General features: G+C 42.7%; 1 protein-coding gene across 7 annotated transcripts in view; it reads left to right on the top strand.

Moving 5' to 3' along the window:
* LOC138735937 (NFX1-type zinc finger-containing protein 1-like) overlaps positions 1 to 17749 on the top strand; it is a 60272-nt gene that overhangs the window by 391 nt on the left and 42132 nt on the right. Inside the window, exons 1-5 of one of the 7 annotated variants that reach the window (XM_069884613.1) lie at positions 838 to 1178; positions 4466 to 6181; positions 11732 to 11852; positions 11975 to 12004; positions 14400 to 16295. In XM_069884613.1, the coding sequence (XP_069740714.1) occupies positions 6173 to 6181; positions 11732 to 11852; positions 11975 to 12004; positions 14400 to 16295 (2056 nt within the window). In that variant the 5' untranslated portion in view covers positions 838 to 1178; positions 4466 to 6172. Of the gene's footprint in view, positions 1 to 837; positions 1179 to 3336; positions 3499 to 4465; positions 6182 to 11731; positions 11853 to 11974; positions 12005 to 14399; positions 16296 to 17749 lie in introns of those variants that run through there. The other 6 variants (XM_069884614.1, XM_069884618.1, XM_069884612.1 and 3 more) reach the window with 6 other exon arrangements.

Consider the following 17749-nt stretch of genomic DNA (forward strand, 5'->3'; position numbering starts at 1 on the left):
AAGTCCTTCAGGAAGTAAAATTACACCAACATAATCCGGAAGGGGATCTTTCGATCGAAGAAACTGGAGCGAAAGGCTGGTTCCTATCAGGCGAATTGCTTTACCGTCTCATGTATCACCCCCACCCCCCAAGCTCTTCCTTCCTCAGTGACGACCATATCTTCCCTAACACGGGAAAGCCTTTATTTCGAGAGATTGTTTGGCTCCTTTCCTTGCTTGTCCGTCTCTTCTCAAAGTGATGTCACAAGGTGGGCGGAGATGAGTGACCTATTTATTTCCGAAATGCTCACCCATTTTCCATCGTATCTTTAAAAGAAAGATCAAGTTTTGCGAAATAGTCTTGTGCAAAAAAAAACCCTAAAATTGCTTTGACCTGATTCAGCATGCACCCAAAACCAGAGGGAGGTCTGCACTTCTGAATTTATACCCTCGTACCAAGTGCTTTGCACGTTTTTAAAAAAAACCTCATCTCATCTTGAAACGAGGGAGGGGGTGACACCTTTCGCTGTTGAAGATTTTCTTGATAGACCACATTTTCAACCCAGCGGAATGTTGCTCCAAAGTTACTCAATTCCATGCCTGACCTAATATCGTGGTGAGTTCGTTAGTAAAAAGCATGGACGTAACGTGACCGATAATTCCGTCTTTGACTTCGAAACTCACTGGCCTTTCCTGCCCGTTTGCTTTGAGGACGATTTGGAGAGAGCCACCAGGAGGTAACGGGTCGAGACCGATCTGTCACTTCAAAGTGGATGCAAAGTTGTGATTGGGCGAGCAATGCTAATCCATACATTGTTACCATGGTAAAAATCACCATGTTACTTATCCCATTGTGATGCACGGTGGGGACAGTAAGCAGACACACTGAACAACAGGCTTTATTCTACCCAAAGACTTCTGCTGCAGTCAGCTGCAACTCCCAGTGACTGACCTCGAGGGGCTGGATGTGGCTTACAGCCCAACGGATGATTGGCAGCCCACCCCTGCAGTAGGCCAGAGGTGTATCACCACATTCACCCCCTTCTGTAAAATTGTCCCGGGTGGGGGGGGTGGCAGGAGTTACCTCCAATGTTCCACAAGCCACAAATGTATGTCCTTTATTTACAAATTTAGAAGGTTTGGCAGCCTTCGGAGTCTCTGTGACCATTACAGGGTTGGCTCCTGGTCAAAGGTCAAAGGTAAGCGGGGGCTAGTCGGGGAGGGGGGCAGGGGCTGGAGTGGCTGGCATGGTGCAGCGTGGTGGGGTGGCTGGGGCGGCTGGAGTTGGAGTATGTGTGAGGCGTTGGATGGGTGGGTGGGTGGGGCCGGATGGGGCCAGCCCCCAAGGTTTGAATGTGTTCGGGGTGGGGAAGGCGCGGCAGGCTGACGTGGCCCTGGGTGCCCCACAGCTGTCTGGGGCAGGGGAGGTGCGTCGTGCCGGCGTGGTCCTGGCGTGATGAAGGCTGCAGTGGGTGCTCTATTGGTGCCAGGTCTCTGGTTGAGATTGTGTCCTCCCTGCCGCTGGGGTACCTAATACAGGCGTAATTATGGTTGGCATGTAGGAGGAACACCTGCTCGACCAGGGGGATGGCCTTGAGGGCCCACATGTGTCCACGCTGGAGCACTGGTCCTGGGGACATGAGCCATGCTGGGAGTGAGATCCCTATCGCCGATATCCTGGGAAATGAAAACAGGCTTGTGTGAGGATCTCATTGGTAGCTGCGCACATGAGTGGCTTGATGGCATGCAGCACCTCGGGGAGGGTGTCCTTGGACCAGTCCTTGGAGCAGTCCTTGGACTTGAGGGCAAGGAGGACTGCCTTCCATATTACCCCATTTTCGCATTCTAACTGCCCATTACCCCTCGGGTTGTAAATAGTCATGCGACTAGTTGCGATGCCCCTTGCAGTCAGGTGCTGGTACAGCTCCTCGGTCATGAAGTTGTGGATGAACGCGGGGTAGCCGAACATGGTGAAGATTTGCATCAGCGCCCTGATGATAGTGGCTAAGGAGGTGTCTGGGCATGGGATGGTGAAGGAAAAATGGGAGTACTCGTCTATGACAGCGAGGAAATAGACGTTCTGATTCGTGGAAGGCAGGGGACCCTTGAAGTGTATGCTGAGGCTTTTGAAGGGCCGGGTGGCCTTTATGACATGGGCCTGGGACAGGCAGAAGAAGCGGGGCTTGCATTCCGTGTAGACCTGGCATGCCTCAGTTATGGTCCTGATGTCCTGGACGGTGTATGGGAGGTGTTGGGACTCGATGAAGTGATAAAGGCGAGTGACACCCAGGTGGCAGAGGGACTCGTGCAGGGCTTGCAGCTGGTCATTGTGGAGCGATGTACATGTCTGGGAGAAGGCGACAGGGGAGTTGTTAAACTTTCCCAGTTGATACTGGATGTTGTAGCTGTACGTTGCTAGCTCAACTCTCCAGCGCAAGATCTTATCATTCTTGATCTTGCTTTTGTGGGTGATGTTAAACATGAACGCTAGTCAGTGTGGAGGGTGAATCTCCTGCCAGTCAGGTAGTGTCGTCAGTGGCGGACTGCTTCCACGATTGCCTGGGCCACCTTTTCAAAGGTGGAGTGCCCCAGCTCAGAACTGTGGAGGGTCCTGGAGAAGAAGGTGACAGGGTGCCCCTCCTGGTTAAGGGTAGCGGCGAGGGCCATATCGAGGCATCGCCCTCCACCTGGAAGGGGAGTCCTCGTCCACGGCATGCATCATGGCATCCGTGATGTCCTGCCTGATGCGCGAGAAGGCTGCCTGCGCCTCAGGTGGGAGGAGAAAGGTGGTGGCCTGGACCAGTGGGCGGACCTTGTCCGAAAAGCAGAGATCCCACTGTGAGTAGTATAAGAAAGGCCAAGGCACCTGCGGAGGGCCTTGAGCATGTGGGGGAGGTGTAGCTCCATTAATTGGTGCTCCATTAATCTGTCGGCTGCGCAATAGAGCCTACTTCTGGTGGTTATCAGCTCGCAGACTGGTGTGAGGTGTGCAAAGAGGATGGGGGGACGATGTGCATCGTGGAGAGGCTGCAGGTTGGCCGGGGCTGGTTGAACAGCACACTGTGGGGGTAGGGGTAGGGCCCCCCCGAAGGCAAGGGTGATGCTCTGCAATGGCATTGAAAGTAAGCCCAGGAGGACTGGGGTGCAAAGTTTTGACGTGACCAGGACCCTGAACCTGGTGTATGTCTCTTTCCGCCCCCCCACCCACAGTCAGATTGGCGGAGCAGCACCTGAGGGTATTGATGGTTCAGTCCTGGGCGGCGAAGGCGATAGAGAAGGTGGTGGGTGGATTTTGAGTTTCAGAGAGCGGGCCACGTTCGGGTGAATTAAGCTCTCAGTGCTGCCTCTGTCGAGTAGGCACATTGATCTCCATCATGGAGCACCCGAAGTCGTAAGGGATGTCTCTGGACAGCGTGGTGGCTGCGAGGACCATCTCCGGGTCCGGGTCGCAGTTCCTCGACGGTGGAGGCAAGTTGCGGCTGGTGTTGTCCTCTGCAGGCGTGGAGTCCGTCAAGAGAGGTGAGTGTAGGCTGGTGGCGTTCTCCATCGGTGTGGGGTGCGGTGATTGATGATTGGCAGAGTCCACAGGCATGGGGTGCATCGGGAGGGTGGCCTTGCCAGCGCCTGTGTTGACCACATCGTCGTCAGTGCTGGTGGGGTCAGCAGTTTGCGCGCTGTAAGCCTGGGAAGCCTTGAGTGGCTGTGGGGCCTGCCCCCGCCCGGCCCAAGGTGGCGGTGCCACGTGGCGATGGATGGCGACGGCATCGCTGGCCACCTTTGGCTGCGCAGGTCGCGCCAGAGGAAGTGATGTCGTTGCGGGCGGCGGAGGTGATGTCACTCTGCAAAGTGGAAGTAACATCATTGTAGTCCGTGGATGTGGCATCTTAGTGGGGCAGACCTTGTGCGGCTCGGGGCTGGTCTGGACACGTGAGCATGTGGCGATCGTTGCCGGTGAGGTCGGAAGTAGGGCTGCTGAGGCTGGGGAGGCCAGAAGTAGCTGCGGGGGCAATAGCATCACCCTGCAATTGCACATGGCTAGGACCAGGATGGAGGGGTGTTGGTCGTAGAGGGCCGCTGAGCTGTCGGCAGGCTTGGAAAGGCATACTCTAGCATAGTGGCCTTTCTTGCCGCAACTCGAGCAGAATTGGTTCATGGCCGGCAATTTCATCGCGACCGCCGATCTGACCTACATTGAAACCCACAGTATTTACAAGAGTGTGGGGTGCCCTCTTCAGCGATGCACTCATCCACCAGCTGGTTTTGGGCCACGCTGCGGTCATAGTTGTCCACGAGGAGACCTGGGGGAGTCTGGAGTTGAAGGCTTCAGTGTGTAGGACTGCTGCCTCTAGGGCTCAGATTACCTCCTCAGTTTTGTCCAGGGAGTAAATATTGTCCTCCAGCAGCTTCTGCCTGACGGCCCTCAAGTGCAGACCTCAGACACAGGTGTCCCTGATCAGCCTTTTAGTTTACTTTTCTGTCACCCCAGGTTTGGCCATGGATGGTCGGGCCAATTCACACGGGGCTCTCAGGTAGGACTCAGCTGTCTCTCCGAGCTGTTGGGCCCAGATACTTAGGAGGTACTTGGCGAAGACTGTTTGTTACATGGCCTCCAAGGTGTTCGTCGCCTCCGGGTACTCTGTGGAGTCTTTCAAGGACTGAAAGGCTCAGGGACTGAACTTCGAGCAGAGCAGGACAAGCTTTCTCCTGTTGGAGACTAGGACGTCGGCGTGTGCCTCGATGATTGCTTCGACCATGTGCCTCCAGATTTTGAAGCGTGCTTGCGCTTCCGGGTGATGTGGGTTGACTTCAAGGCTCCCGGCACTTAGGAGCTGCTCCATAGCAGCTAACATTTTAAGTAGAATAAATTGTGATGCACTGAAGTGACATTAAGCAGACACAAACTTCGAAAAGACTGAACAACAGGCTTTATTTGACCTAAAGACTTCTGCTGCAGTCAGCTGCAACTCCCAGTGACTGACCTCGAGGGGCTGGATGTGGCTTATAAGTCCAGCGGATCATTGGCAGCCGACTGGGTGGGGCTTGATTGATTCAGGTCGGCTGATTGATAGCCAGCCAGGTGTGGTCTGTCCTCGGGTGCTCTTCTGACGGTACACCTGTCGACCCCTGCACTAGGTTAGTGGTGTACCACCACACCCATATACTGTATGCTTTCAGACGAATGGGGAAAATGACCTCATTGAGTCTTATTCTGGAAATTTTGTTTCCATGCTCCACCTTGCAAATTGCCAGTGGGTTACAGTTCCCTGCCAAACTGATGATAGCTGATGCCCTGCAGGCATTTGTGTGTCCATAACTTTGCTTCAGTGATACAGTGTCTGAGGTCACCAAGGATTCAGTGTCTTTTAAATTGGTTTTGATTGCAAAAGATTTCAGCTCATCGGTTTAACCCCTGTCTTTTCTGTGTACTCACGGACATCAATGTGTGGCTGGGAAATAAAGGAATTGTCTTTGGTGCTCCATTGCACCTCTTGGTACTAGCCAGTAGCAGTCTCAACCAGAACAGCAAGCTGGCTGCCCACATCGCCCTCTGGTGTTAACGACAGGGGATGCTGCTGCCCGCGACTGATCTGTTCTGAGTAAAAAATAAAGATGACTTCATTTCTACTGTTATTTCAATGGCTCGCAATGATTCTAGCAGCACGTCCAAGACACTCAAGAGTCGATTCACATACACTTCCTAGGATAAATTAAAACCTTTGATTAACCAATCAGGTTCATGGCACTATTTTAAAAATGACCTGTCAATTTCAGAAAAGCAAAATCAAAAGAAGTAGATTATTTTGGGGAGCTAATTCACCCTACAAACCATACAATTTGAAGGAAGTCAAATGCAAATTTTCTTGAAGGTGTGTGAGAGCACATACTTATTATTTGGAATAGTTAGCTAAAATGTCAGAGGGCAGGAACTTGGGAGTTAAGAATAAAGTGCAGATTTAAAGATCTAGGTAAGAATAGTCTTGCAATTAAACATGAGACTGAAGAACTCTTTTATTCTTGCTGCCGAGTTCATGAAACTAGTTTTCATGATGCTTTTGTTTCGAGCCAAAATAGAAAAAAAGACTGATGTGAAGTGAGAAAGTGGTACAATAGTAATATTGCTTTTCTTATTTTCAAGTTATTTTATTTTTGCAGTGGTGAGTTCTCTCGTGCAGCTCTGTATCACAGATACAGTATGTTACAGGTATGACTATGACTTAATGATAATATGTTACAGGTATGACTAAGATTCTGAAGATTCTGTTCTACCAAGATACAGTATCCGCCTTTGTATACTTTATTTGAGGGAAGGATTTCGGTATTGCAATCAAATGTCATAGTGACTTGAGACTTTTTTTTCTCTAATTTTGAAGATCTGTTTGGTGCAATGAAAAGATTGTACCCATTATTTATCATCTTTTGGTATTATTCCTAGTAAAATCATAATACTTTCACAGTGTGTTAAATATACACAGCTAATATGAAATGTTTATGTATATAACTTTGGCAATTGCAGTACAGCTTCATTGGAAATCTTGAAAACTGAATGAAAGATGATTTAAATTGCAACATTTTACATCCATTATAGGATCGTAATTTATTCAGATTTGAACCAGACCAATAAAGATTCAAATTTGAGGTCTGATTTGCACTCAGTTTGCTCTTTCCATCCAGGATACCATGATGGATTTTGCAAAAGCACATTATTGCAAATGGTGAATATCTGAACTAAAAGAAAATGGTGGAACAGATTGGGTAGTTTCCTTGGAAACTGAGAGTTGCCATTTAAGCATCGACAGAAATTATCCAGAAAATTGGAGGTGTTTATCTTTGGCCACAGCAGGCACAGTGTGGGGTAAAAATGTCAACACTGATGATAAATTTGGTTTGAGAGTGATAATCTTTTGCTTTTAAGTAATCACCATCTTGGTTGTGTGAGATACGGGATGGTAGCTGTGGAAAAGTTCCTTACGAATAATCAATTTCTTAAGGGGGGGGAACGAGCTGGGCTAGGGGAAAACAAAATGTTAACTGCACCATGTATGGGAAAACATAACCATAAAAATAACTAAAAATGGAGTGACCTAAATATAATCTGTTTAATAGTTTGTGTTATGTGACTGGTTAAAGTGTTACAGCACAGCACCAAGTCATAATTGCCCCCTTGTATTTCTCTGGGTTTGAAATTGTTTTGCAAATGCATCAAGTTATAGCATTTGTCTTCACCCAGTTTGCCCTATTAATAGAGATGCTTGCGTCAGATATTTTGGAGAAATAAATCATAATTGTCATTCAGAGGCTTGTAAATTGTGTAACTTTTAGGCCAATACATTGTTGAAAATGAAATCGATTTAATGGAGATAAAGGGTTCTTTAATATATAATGTAAGAATTAAATAAAGCTAGAATTAAAATTTTCAAAAGTTTGATATTATTGATGATCTGCACAAATGAATGTGTGAGATACTTCATATTACTGCTGTAATTAAAGAGTGCTGATTTTTGAAGGATTTTTGTTAATGAATTATTTAATGCAATATTAAAGCAAACATCCTCAACCTTGCAGTTTTATTTTAAATTGGTGTAACCATGACAACACTGAAAAAAACTTTTTTTGTAATGATTGTTTGCTTTTTCACACTTATTTAGGAGATTTTTTGGCCAAGAATGAGCTGTATTTTAAAAAAAAATCCATCTTTACTCATGTCCACATCTTTTCTGGTATTGTGGGTGGGTGGGTGGGTGGTGTGTGTGTGTACTCAGAATTTTTAAAATTCAGTTATGGAATAGGTGAGGTGCCAAGTCATCAGAGATCTCAAAACTCAAGAATTCTGGTAGAGTTGCTTTCAGAGAAATATTCCATCATACGAATAACTTTTTCACATTTCCCCTTTTGTGCATGGGAGTTATCATTGTGTTTTCCACAATGATTTCACAAACCCAGGCCTCTGCATTTCTCTGTTTAGATGAAACTGGTTAAGAACTAAAAATGCTGCTTTCTTGAAATATCTTTAGCCACGTGACATGACATCACTACTAGTTTCATTTCTTCATAAAGATAAGTCAACAGCAAATGGTCTTCTGTTTAACCAGATGTCTTTTTAATTAGTCAGCTGTTTCTCTTCAGCAAACATTCATTGTCTTAGGATTTCAATGGAGAACAATAATCAAATTGCTTATTGCTCTGAAGTAGTAGCCAAGCTGTCTCTTTGAATAAATCAGTATCCACTTGATGGAGCCTTGGTGTCTGCTTTAAAATAATGTCATGTTGTTCCATGTCCAAACACACCTAGTAACTTTACTAAGATGTATATATTTTAACATAAAGATTAATAATAACATAATCCTGTCACATCTCTAATGCATTTTTATATTCTGAACAAATTATGAAAGGAAGCCATGCAAAGCATGCAGAGATCACCATTGCTTCTGGATTATGTCACAAGTCATTTGCTGAAGACATTTTCAAATCATGGCATTGAGAAAATTTTCACCATTTCTTCTTCTCCAATTGTTCTAGAATATAGTGGAGCAGTACTCTGGTGCTGTACTAGTTGATTTCAATCTCTGTTACATTTGAGGTAGAATCTTGTTAATCCATTGATTCCTGAGGCAGAGAAAGAGGAGAAAAGAAATCCTGTTTTTTAATCATATATCTATCAAGTCACCATGCCTAGCTATCAGTATCAGGCACATCTGTATTGTGTGTGACTAGGGTGCCTAATGTAATTATGTAACATTGCCATTAGCCATTTGTGAAAGCATTTTGGAGAATGGATGTTTAAAGTCTCAGAAAAATGAAACTTTTTTTTGATATTTACAAGTTAGGCATTTTGTTCAATCTAAGCTTTCTGATCTTCTTCAAAGTTCAGAAGTAATATTTTTGATTTGCAGTTCTCCCAGCATGGATTAATATAGTATCCATTATTTAAAATAACTTGTTAGATTTTAAGAACCGGCTCAATAACTGAGGTTAAGACCAAGATTGGATTTTCACTCTTAATTTGATCAACGAATCCACATTTTCTGCACAATATTTGTTATATGTCCAAAGTCAAATTATCTTGATTTTATGCTGATGTTGATCCACTATATGATAAGTGTAATATCTTTGAAGTTTCAAAGATATTTTTCAAACTTTATGAATGATTCTAAAGATCAAATTAGAAAGAACCATGCCCTTTGATTGCTTTTTGTTTTTTCCTCGAGAAGAGAATATATTCTTGATTTCAACCCAAGAGAGAATTTTAGTTTTTATCTCTGATAGCCAGACGAGCAATTTTAATGAAATGGAACTTGACTCTCCACCCACTCATGCTCAGTGGTTATATGATGTAATGTCCTATTTAAGCTTGGAGAAAATTAGCTACAACATTAATGATATAAAGTTTCAATTTGACAAGATGTGGGGCCCATTCACAAGTTTTGGACATCAAGTCTTGGTGTCTGAAGGTTGCTATTTGATCCATATCTTTACAATTTTACAAGTTAACCTTGCTTAGAGGGAGGAAGGAGTTAGATTAGTCAGGATTTTTTTTTGTTTTTACTTTTTAGATTAATTAGTTAAATATGGGTTTAAATATGGTTTATCATGAATCATATCATTAATTAAGATAGAATTTACCATTTGTTACATAAAGGGATTGTTAATTTTGTCTCATCTATTTTCTTTCCAGAATTATACTGGTATATATTGAGAAAGGGATAAACAGTTAAATACCTTATTTATAGAATTTGATGTCTTAAGGAAACAATTAAAATAAACAATTATGATAGGCTTTTGATTTACATTCTATGTTTAATATGTGATATGTATATGATATGACCAGTTGTTTGTTATTATTAGATGACTTTGTATGTAGGATTTGTATATTAAACTCAATAAAAATATTTTTTAAATAGAAACATCTCATGGTGGATGTCGTACACACTGGCAAATATGAAGTACCAGAGAAGGTCAACCTTAAATGTGTCACAACTGCTAAAACTAGAGTTTGTAATCCTTTAAAGCCCTTTCCTTGTTAGGGGACTTTTATATTTTTGGGTTTAATATTTACAGCATTGCGCATTATAAAATCAGGTGATTATGTCGCATTCCAACTTTGCTCCCTTTTAAACAGAAGCTAATAGCACTGGACCACAATTTCTTTTCCCTAAAAGGTTTGCTTCCTCAAAGAAAAAAGGGATTATGATTGACAACTTCAGTTGGAACAAAAATAATTTCAGATTTGCTGCTTTTTTTTTCCATAGGAAGTTGGAGTAATGTTAAGTGAACTTTTATTGGATTGAGCATGTTTAATTACATTATCACGTTGACACATTGTGTTACTTCAACTGTCCAAAAACTGATTTTCTTTTGTATTATGCACCTGAGGACTCTCGTGTCAGTGTTCAACAATTGCTGCCCAGTATTGATGGATTCTTGTTGCCCTGATACTGCTTTTCCATGGTTGCAATGTCCTGGTGAATGAAATGTTCCACCATGTTTGTCACTGACTGCACCAAGATCAGCAGGGAAGAAGTCTAAGTGCAAATGCACAAAATGAATTTTCAATGACATTTTACATTTTGGTTTTTGATGCTTAAAATATGATAGGAAATCACAAAAATAGGTTTTATCATTTAAAAAAAAAAAAGGTACGGGATAGGAAAATTCTAAGGTGGTATTTGTGACCAGCAGCCCAAAACCCATAAAATGTACCCAAATATATTCAGGAAGCAATGTCTTCATTGTCTGGTGTAGTTAGTCATATACTATTGAAGCCTGCTGTATTTTTGTCATGCAATACAATCCTTAGTGAGGAACATGCATGTTGGCATGCGTGCCTTTCACAATTTGAACAGCACAGTATGATTTGCATAGATGAGCAATTTTCATATTGATCTGTCAGCCTGCAGTAACATTATATATGAAAGAAAACCCCTTTATTAGCTGATATCAGATTATCCTATTTCAGTTGCTGCCTGGTATTCCAGGAAGCATTCCCATTAACGTGAAAGGGAATGGATCCATAATTGGGGGGGAGAAATAATTCTCATGGTTTTAATTGTACAATGGACCAACTGTATTTTTCTGAGGCAGAAAACATTGCTGATTACAGAATGAAGAGGAATTAATTTTTAAAAAATTTACAGAGTCGTGTAAAAGAAACTTATTTGGTTTCACGACCATGTACAGCTCCTTTCTGTATAAAAAGAATTGCAAATACTGTTGGAAAAAGGCAGATCTATTTAAAAAAAAAAAAAAATCTTATTGAAATATCACAAGGTATTTTCCAACAAATTATAGATTTTATTATTTAATGTAAACTTTCTCTTTTCCACCCCACACTGCTGGGATAATTAACGCATTGAGTAAGTCAACATCTAATTCAGGAATGCCCAGGATCCAATTTCTGGGGAATGCAGTCAGATGCCAATTTTTGTGCATGGATTGAATGGAAAAATTAAACAGGAATCCAATTATTTATCGTGATCCTTTGCTATCTGCTAGAAGTCTACGCGCATGCAGTTTTGGTTGCGACCTGAACTCAATAAGGCTCTCGTGCACTTTTAAGAAATAGATTGTTACCACTTACAAACCTTGTTTTAGTTCTAACAAATGAAGGCTACACAAATCTCAATAACAAAAAGGAAGCTGAAGACTCATCCTGCATTGCTGCCTTTCACCTGAGTTGTTGCATGCTGTCTTCTTAGAAACCATTACTTAATGATATTAAATTGAAATAATGTGTCGTGGCTTGATGTATTTTCAGTTTGAGCCATTTCAATTGGATCCTGGTCACTGGTGGAGGGGCCAAGAAGTTGAAATGGCCAATCCTTTCAGGAAAACAGCTACAACAGAACAATCAAGACGGAATACTAGGAGAGGAGATGGTAAGAAGCTTTTTTTTTTTTTTGAAGATTGCAGATATTTCTGGATATCTATTTCTTGGATTAATTTTTCTTCTGTCTTTTACAATGTTATTTTATTGCTCTTTCTTTATGTCTTTCTGAAGTATTCACCATTTACCAAAGTAGGAAGGCAGGTAAGTGACCTGCTTCCAAGCTATGATTATTGCTGCTTGAAGCTGGATTAATTCAGAGTTATGGTGTGAGTCTAGGCAGAAAGATAATGCTATGAGTGTTCCTGGACTTCAGGGAAAGAGCTGAGCAGTGGAGATTAGGTTTGGATTAATATAGGCTGTTGTGGAGGGAAGCAATTTGTAAACCCATGAGCCACCGTGATTCTGCTACCAGATTTCAGAGACCATTTTTCAAGGGTATATGATTAGTGTAGGGTATATGGTCCATTCCTGAAGTTAAAGTGCAGTGACGTGATTAGTGATGGACTTTTACATTAGTCTGTAAAAGAAAGAAAGATAATCTTAGGGGGTCTCTACTGAGACTCTTTTGGATTGAATGGTCAGGAGCTAGGGTGATAGTGTAAGAGGTTGGCATTCATTGCTGAGGTGAGGAACAATCACAGAGTTTTAAGACTCTGGAATTCTCTGTATTGGGGTCCAATGATGCTGGTGTGGAATATTCGTGATTGATAGATTAAGTGCATGAAGGGAACCGAGGATGATTCCATTTGGATATTTTTAAAAAATGGTGGCCAAGATGTAGAATCTGCCAGGCCTTTATGGAGAGGAGGAGCAAGTTTGAGATGCTGACTGGCCTACACAATCCTTGTTCTGATGAAGCTGTTTCTGAATGGTTGGCTGCATTTTATTCTGATTCTTTCTTCGGTACCAAGTAAACAGACCTCAGATTACAAACACTAATGCTCTTTTGGGAACAACTGAGATTGGGAACCAGCTCTATCAGAGTACAGCAGCACAATGTTAAATTTAACTCTATTTCAAAGGCACAGGTTTCAGCTAAATAATGGCATGGTCAATTTCTTGAAATGTGCAGAAATTTATTTTCCGTCAAGAAAATCAGCCAGTCGGTCATGAATAGTTCTCTTTATTCTGATGAATAAGTATTTATTCTTCTTGCTTGGACTTCAAGGGTTTTTTTTTTTTGTTGTTGCATTATTCCCTTGTGCTCATCCTTCATTTTCCATCCTTTTATTGCCAATTTCTCCACCTCCCCCACCCACCCCCCGGGATTATCAATAAGATTGGAACATTCGATTTGGAGTAAATAACTGCAGTCTAAGATTTGAGTTTGAATGAGTAAACCAATTCATTAAAATGCCTCTCTTGCTATATTATCACAACATGGCCGGGAGAAGATTCACTATGAGCAAAATATGCTGGCCCACATAAAATGTTCAGGAGTCAGAGAGTCCCAGAAGGTTGAGAGTTGCAGTGGTGACTAATATGATAGAAGTAGTGGAAAGCAAAAGACTGCATTTGGGTTCATGTATCACCTTATTGTGCAGTCTTTGAAGGATGCTTTCTGATCCTGGCACTTGTCTTGACTCTTGTTTCCTCTTATCCTCTTCCTAGTGTCTTTCTAGCAGCTATGGTAAGCGCTCAGGACTGGATCGTGGAATTAAGTTTAGCCAGTAAAGAAGTGGTTTTATTTTTCTTCAGAGACCATCTTAACAGTCAGCTTCCCTACTTTGTTTAGGGAACTGTTTTTATAATTTAAAAAAAAAAATCCCATAGTACTGCGAGAAAAGTTTTCTTTGCTGCCTGGCCAACATGCACTGCAATAAATTAACATGCTCTTTCAAACAAAAACATGCTGGGAAATCTCAGGAGGTCAAGCAGCATCTGTGGAAAGAGAATCCCTTTGTCAAACAGTTATTTTATTTGTTTTATGTTTCCAGCATCAACATTTTTTTTATTTGCAATTTCATTCACTTTCCTTTCATCGGTTTCTTTTTGTGGGACAATACTTTACATAGCAAGGCTCTTGTGTTCACTAACCAGACAAGGATCAGCATACTTCCAGAGGCACTCACTGGCTGTGAAACATTCCCAATGATTTGAAAGGTCCAACACAAAAGTAATCTTTATTCTTTTGCTTTTTCTCTATAATGAAACCCAGGCTATAATTTTAGAATAAGCAAGCACTTATGAAGACAATACAGTCAATAAACAAAAGAAAACTGTACATCAGAGACAACTGTGTGATCAGCTGGTAAAGTTGAATGGTATACATTGCTTACCTGGGATGCATTTGGAATCCAAGAAAGAGACTATGACAATTTAGAGCAGTATTTTGGTGGTAAATGAATTAGTTCCAGCACTATTGACTGCTTCAAGTAAACTTTATATTCACTGGTTAATAATATTTTTCAAGAGTTTGTTATATGCTGGACCTCTTAAATTTAAGGACGTATTAGGCCTGAGTAACAAATGATAACACAACAGGTTCTGGAGCATGCTTTACAATTAAAATAAATAGCCTTCAGTAGAGCTGATGACATTACCAAATTTAATAGTGACATTTGGAATTTATAATTTCCTTTTCTATTACCTTTAGCATCTGCAGAGCGAGCTTTACCATCAAGATATTTCTGTAATCTGGATGAGAGAAGTGCCACAGGACCTGCGGGTCGTAGAGGTGCATCACAATCCAGGAGGGCCCTTTCAACTCCCAGGCCAGAGGTGCTGCTGCCCTCCAGAGAGTTTGGAGGAAGGAACCAAGCATGCAACTTGAACACCAATCCCAGGCATACGGAGGAGAGGCCAAATGCTGCCAGAGCTGATCGAAACCCAGTTGGCAGAGGCCCTGGCATTCAGGGCAATCGTCAAGGCTCCCAGCAGGGTAACGAGGATCAGCACCGCCAATGCAGGCGTGAACCGTGGAGAAGAAATGACCATTCTGAAGGAGACAGGGGAAGACAGGTAGAAATGCAAGGTAACCCTCACTCTCGGAGGAGGAGTTCTCATGATGAGCATGTGAAAGACAAAGAGCACCATGTGAGAAAGTTGGGTTATAAAACAATGCAGAATCTTTTGGATAAAGAGCCATCTGAAATTATTATAACATTAGCTTGTAGCTCTGGCCTGAAAGACTTATTAAACCAACAACTGAACATTGCTTTTATCCAACTCATTTGCAAAGTTTTGTGCAAGGGTTGCAGGTCTAAGACTGACCGTCAGAGCATTCAGCATCTCCTGGGCGTGGTAAGGGACTCATTGTTTCTGAAGGTTCAGTTACCTTGGTATCTGGTTCAGATGGGTACAGATTCAGTGCCTTCCCGTAGAGGGCAGTATCCTGAATATATTGAAAGAATTCTGTTCTTGCTTGAGGAGTTAATAAGCATCTTTCCAGCCAGTTCAATTCAAGATGTGTCCATGCTAATTTTGTTATTGGACCCTACAGTAAATACCTTGCGTGCTGCTGGACATTCAATTGGTGAAGAGATTGAAAATAAATTGGAAAAGGTAAAACATGTAGTTCAGCACCTACAACACAGAAAACGAGATGGAACACTCAGAAATGACACTCTGCTGATGCTGGACAATCAAAAAATTAATCCTGAAGACAACTATCGAACAATGACCATCTATCCCACTTACAATGAGGTACATCTTGAAGAGAAGCCATTTCTTCGACCTAATCTCATTACCGAAAGGTATGCAAATGCTGAAGTGTATCTTGATACCCATTTTCGTCTTCTGAGAGAAGATTTTGTGAGACCTTTGAGAGAAGGTATCTTAGACTTGCTTCACAATTATGATGGCAAGCGCCTGACGAGGAAAAGATTTGATGACATCAGAGTATATTTTAATATGCGCATCATAGTCCCACTCTGCACAGCTAGTGGTGTTGGGTATAAAGTCCAGTTTGATACCCAGCCATTGAAGTCTGTCCGGTGGCAAAACTCGAAGCGTCTGCTGTATGGTTCACTTGTGTGTATGTCAAAAGATAATTTTGAGACCTTGCTCTTTGCCACAGTGTCGGCTAGAGATCCAAAAAATCTCAAAGAAGGCATTGTCTATCTATCATTCAATGCACGAAGCCGGCCTTTGCTAGCTGAAGTTAAACCTTCAGATTGTTTCTTGATGGTAGAAACAACGGCATATTTTGAAGCCTACCGCCATGTTCTAGAAGGACTGCAGGAGATGCAAGGAGAAGATGTTCCCTTCCAGAAGTATATTGTGGAATGTAATACGGATGTTAAGGCACCAAGATATTTGAATTTCAATAGTCACTATGACCTTAAACCCTTAATGAAAGAAAAAAACAATCCATCTGAGGAAACTAGCCAGATGCCATTTGATCTTATTTCAATGAGCACCAAAACTGATGTCCTCAGTCATGCTTTATGGCCTTCAAAGGAAGACCTGAACTTGGATGAATCACAGATGAAAGCTCTGAAGATGGCACTGACTCAGGAAGTAGCCATCATACAAGGACCTCCTGGAACAGGTATACTTAATAAGCCATGTTTTTAATTCTAAGTTTAATGCGCTATATGTTTTTTAAAAAAATGAGAACTGTATGTGCATATTCTACTCCCTTTCCCATATTTCCTCTCCCTTTACTTTCTGTTATAGAATCCTATGGAACCAAACTTCTGTGGGCTTCGTGTGAGCCATGGACCTGTGATGTACACGTGGCTCCTGTAGAATATAAGTGCACATAGATGGTTACATGAGATGGTCACAGTCCTGTTCCTGTACTTTGATGGGACTACATGCTTGGTGCACTTTTTTTTCTCTGACCTTCCAATAAGGCACAATGAAAAATTCCAGGCCAGAGTTAATTGGAGATGAGAGAATGAGGCCTGATGTTAGTAAATGGGGGCCTGGGGTCAGGTTTGTGAGTATGGTAAGTATCTGCAGCTTGGTTGGGATCCTGGGGTAGCTATATACATAGCCAAGGATTGGGACCAGAGCACTAGAGGGCTAGGGCATAATAGGGTATGTCAGGAGTGGAATCAAGACAGGGTAGGTAAGGAGGGGCTGCCAGTAAGGATCAAGGGTAAAGCTGAAGGATCAAGGGTAAAGCTGAAGGATCAAGGGTAAAGCTGAAGGATCAAGGGTAAAGCTGAAGGATCAAGGGTAAAGCTGAAGGATCAAGGGTAAAGCTGAAGGATCAAGGGTAAAGCTGAAGGATCAAGGGTAAAGCTGAAGGATCAAGGGTAAAGCTGAAGGATCAAGGGTAAAGCTGAAGGATCAAGGGTAAAGCTGAAGGATCAAGGGTAAAGCTGAAGGATCAAGGGTAAAGCTGAAGGATCAAGGGTAAAGCTGAAGGATCAAGGGTAAAGCTGAAGGATCAAGGGTAAAGCTGAAGGATCAAGGGTAAAGCTGAAGGATCAAGGGTAAAGCTGAAGGATCAGGGGTAAAGCTGAAGGATCAGGGGTAAAGCTGAAGGATCAGGGGTAAAGCTGAAGGATCAGGGGTAAAGCTGAAGGATCAGGGGTAAAGCTGAAGGATCAGGGGTAAAGCTGAAGGATCAGGGGTAAAGCTGAAGGATCAGGGGTAAAGCTGAAGGATCAGGGGTAAAGCTGAAGGATCAGGGGTAAAGCTGAAGGATCAGGGGTAAAGCTGAAGGATCAGGGGTAAAGCTGAAGGATCAGGGGTAAAGCTGAAGGATCAGGGGTAAAGCTGAAGGATCAGGGGTAAAGCTGAAGGATCAGGGGTAAAGCTGAAGGATCAGGGGTAAAGCTGAAGGATCAGGGGTAAAGCTGAAGGATCAGGGGTAAAGCTGAAGGATCAGGGGTAAAGCTGAAGGATCAGGGGTAAAGCTGAAGGATCAGGGGTAAAGCTGAAGGATCAGGGGTAAAGCTGAAGGATCAGGGGTAAAGCTGAAGGATCAGGGGTAAAGCTGAAGGATCAGGGGTAAAGCTGAAGGATCAGGGGTAAAGCTGAAGGATCAGG

This window comes from Narcine bancroftii, chromosome 6 (genome assembly GCF_036971445.1).
Source record: "Narcine bancroftii isolate sNarBan1 chromosome 6, sNarBan1.hap1, whole genome shotgun sequence".
NCBI classification, from domain to species: domain Eukaryota; kingdom Metazoa; phylum Chordata; class Chondrichthyes; order Torpediniformes; family Narcinidae; genus Narcine; species Narcine bancroftii.